This window comes from Tachysurus fulvidraco, chromosome 16 (genome assembly GCF_022655615.1).
Source record: "Tachysurus fulvidraco isolate hzauxx_2018 chromosome 16, HZAU_PFXX_2.0, whole genome shotgun sequence".
Classification (NCBI taxonomy): domain Eukaryota; kingdom Metazoa; phylum Chordata; class Actinopteri; order Siluriformes; family Bagridae; genus Tachysurus; species Tachysurus fulvidraco.
The window spans coordinates 17191017-17194788 of NC_062533.1; the positions used below are offsets into that span (position 1 = coordinate 17191017).

At 40.6% G+C, this 3772-nt stretch overlaps 1 protein-coding gene across 3 annotated transcripts in view; it reads right to left on the reverse strand.

Annotated features, from left to right (window-relative positions):
- Window positions 1-1031: 1031 nt before the first annotated feature.
- The window catches only part of esr1 (estrogen receptor 1), a 24553-nt gene continuing 21812 nt past the window's right edge, over window positions 1032-3772 (reverse strand). For 2 of the 3 annotated variants that reach the window (XM_047801924.1, XM_027163580.2), the window contains exons 6-8: window positions 3225-3358; window positions 2733-2916; window positions 1138-1546 (exon numbers count right to left, since the gene is read on the reverse strand). In XM_047801924.1, coding sequence (XP_047657880.1) covers window positions 1327-1546; window positions 2733-2916; window positions 3225-3358 — 538 coding nt within the window. In that variant the 3' untranslated portion in view covers window positions 1138-1326. Of the gene's footprint in view, window positions 1547-2732; window positions 2917-3224; window positions 3359-3772 lie in introns of all 3 variants that reach the window. The other variant, XM_027163579.2, reaches the window with a different exon arrangement.

Genomic DNA, 3772 nt, shown 5'->3' on the forward strand with positions numbered 1-3772 from the left:
TCCTGCTCCTTCAGTTCTCTCCAGCGCTGGAAAGCTGATCCTATATTAACACGTCCTACTTCTTGTCCTTATCGTAAGTCTTTCTTCTCTTTCTTTCTTTGTTTTTATTCTCCATGTCGATGTTAAAACCGCTTTCTGCTAATGTCACACACGCGCACTGAACACTCTCTCCCCCCACATTGACGAGACACGCCCCTTTCTGCTCATTGGCTACACGTTTGTTTTGTTTTTGTTCAGTTTGTCGTACCGACTCAGTTTTCTGAACCATTTCTCAAACAAACGCAGACCCCACCTTTAAAAGTTTTCTGATCTAATTTTGATGACTAAAGTTCAAGCCCAAAATTCTGGATCGTGTGTCAGGGTCCTTGCGAAAACATAGTATATATCTTCACAAAAACGAAAGACGTCCCTGTTCTTGAATTCTTGTTTGTGTTGCTGTAAAACACGTCACTAAAAACAGTAGAAATAGTAAAAGACCAACACGAAGGGAACGAAAATGAACAACACTCCACTGTGACACTTTTGAAAGAGGCCTAAAGGAAGCAAAAAAAAAAAATCTGTCTAGTTTGCTGTAAATACAAAAAACATTCACACCGATTTTTACGTCTGATAAAGTTATACAATTTGTTTTAGTATCTTCATCATAGACGTCACTTATCTCGAGGACCGACTGCTAGGTTAGTTTAGCCTTTAGGATTTCTTTAGGACTCAATACAGAGAACTGTCCCATGTTTATTTACTTCATCTTTATTCACTGACTCATTCTGCATGTTGTCACGGTTACACGGTTTTTACATTTACTTACATTTGACCCTTTTCAGATCCTCAACCTTCCATCCAACCAAAACAGTACCTGTCTCTAAATCGTGAAGAATCTCTGCAATTTTATTACTATTAAGTCTATTTTAGAAGAAAAAATAGAAACCCTCCCCTCCCCCCTCCTCCACACTCTCTCCACCCTAACTCTCTCACCACCTACCCTCTCAATTACCCTCTAATTCCTTGTCTCCCTCTCTTTTCCCCCCACCCTCCCCCACACCTCCACACTCTCTCCACCCTACCTCTCTCACCACCTACCCTCTCAATTCCCCTCTAATTCCTTGTCTCCCTCTCTTTTCCCCCCTCCCTCCCCCACACCTCCACACTCTCTCCACCCTACCTCTCTCACCACCTACCCTCTCAATTCCCCTCTAATTCCTTGTCTCCCTCTCTCTTCCCCCGTTCCTCCCTCCCTTCATCCTCTACCCGGATACATAGCGGTTATTTTTATGGGCTGGGGCTCTGGTCAGGGTGCGGTGGGTTGGACTGAACATCTGGAGGAGACGTCTAGTCACTGCTGTGATGGTCGTTGTGATGGATGATGGAGGAGACGGTGTTTGGGTTTGTGGTGGATGTAGTAGGTGAAGACGACACTCTATCAGCCCAGGTCCTCATCACTTTGCCCAGGGGGCGGAGCCTATGCGCGTCCAACATCTCCAGCAGCAGATCATACAGAGGGACCTTGTTCTTGCACTTCATGTTGTACAGATGCTCCATCCCATTATAGCTTCACAACAAACAGAGAGATACACAAACGGCAGAGAATTAACACGTTCCTTATTAGGGTTGCAAAGGGGCAGAATGTTTCCACGGGAACTTAATCTGGGGAATTTTGGAAATATTGCAAATTTGAAACTTTACGGGAATTTATGGGAATTTACAGGAATTTATGGGAATTTACAGGAATTTATGGGAATTATTTAGAAATATAGGGAAATGTATATAAACTAAATCATATACAAACACATATAAACATGTAGTTTGGTCATAAGCAGACAGGCATGTAAGGTAATACACATTTTAAAAATGACCTCATGACTGATTTAATTGCAAGTAGAACTTTAATTGATTCTTTTACAGAGTAACACAAAAGCATAATAAACCTTAGTAGACTTATAATAAACTTAATAATTGTAATAAACCTATTTTCATATGATTGCTGTAAAATGAAAGCATCCCTCACCCCTGATCTTCTAAAAAAAAAGTCCTAATCAAAATGTAAAATGAAGCATTTTTACTCAAGTTTATTATGTCTCTGCTTCTGTGGTAGTCAAGGCCTGGAAAATGGAGGGGAACTTAATTTGCATTAAATCTTGTTGTTTTAAACAAAATTATGCTGCAAGATTTTTTTTTTAACTACATTTAAGTTCCTTGTTATAGGCAACGTTGCATTGTTTTTTAAATTTCCATATATTCCTGTTAATTCCCATATATTCCTGTTAATTCCCATATATTCCTGTTAATTCCCACATATTCCCATATATTCCCATATATTCCCGTTAATTCCCATATATTCCCGTTAATTCCCATATATTCCCGTTAATTCCCATATATTCCTGTTAATTCCCATATATTCCCATATATTCCCGTTAATTCCCATATATTCCCGTTAATTCCCATATATTCCCGTTAATTCCCATATATTCCCGTTAATACCCATATATTCCCGTTAATTCCCATATATTTCTGTTAATTCCCATATATTCCTGTTAATTCCCATATATTCCTGTTAATTCCCCATATATTCCTGTTAATTCCCATATATTTCCATATATTCCTGTTAATTCCCATATATTCCCGTTAAATCCCATGGAAAGTTTCCAGCCTTGAAAATTCCCGGTATTTTGCAACCCTATTCCTTATACCTGTCTCTCCCATTACTGCCTCTTTGTGTACTCATTGGAATATTTTACCTCATGTGTCTGATGTGCGAGAGCAAAAGCAGGAGCTGAGCCTGACGCCGGGACTGGAGCTGCACCGAGATTCCTGATTGGCTGATGCAGTGTATGAGGGCATCCGTGATGTTATCCATCATGCACTGCACCATGAAGCTGTTCCTCAGAGGCTCCACGGGGGAGGAGCAGAAGGAAAACGCACCTAATTGCAACACACACACTTTCAGAAATAAATATTAGAAGTACTAAAACTTTATAGACCGATGGATCGACCGTCTATCAGAACCCTTGCACTAAAGCTGATAGCGTCTAGCAAAGATGGGAACGTTTCAAATAAACTAGCAGAAAACAAGACAATAACTTTTAAGTCCTCGGGTTTTTCCATCTAGATTAAAGTCCACTGCAGGAGATATGACCATCACATCTCCAGGTTGTTTTTGTGTTTATTTTATTCATTCATTCATTCATTTATTTATTTATTTTTTCCAGACACCTTGCTAAAGTACTCACCAGAGTTGAGCAGTATGATGGCTTTGAGACACACAAACTCCTCCGATTGTAGTTTAAGGGCTCGGAAACGGGCCACGGTGGCCAGCAGCATATCAAATATCTCAGCCATGCCCTCCACACACTCTCCTTCACTCCTTCAAGGCAAGAGACAGTGTTTAAACACATCGGAAATCCTCTGACATTCAACCAAACCTTTAAACATGTAGGGAAAATGATGTTTAAAGGAATACACCAGGGTTCTAATGACATAACGGGAGCCTAAGTGTGGTTGTCTGACAAGATCTTCAACCATGGCACCTTCTGACACCTTCAGGATAGGTGGCATTCACATTTATGACATTTGGCAGACGTCCTTATTCAGAGTGACTCATTTTTATACAACCGAGCAATTGAGGGTTAAGGGCCTTGCTCAAGGGCCCAGCAGTGGACATCTAGCAGACCTGGGATTCAAACTCACGACCTTCCGATCAGTGGTCCAACACTCCAAAATTCTTTTTGATTGCATTCTGAAAACCGCATACACCAAAGCGTGTTCCATTTCAATTCCT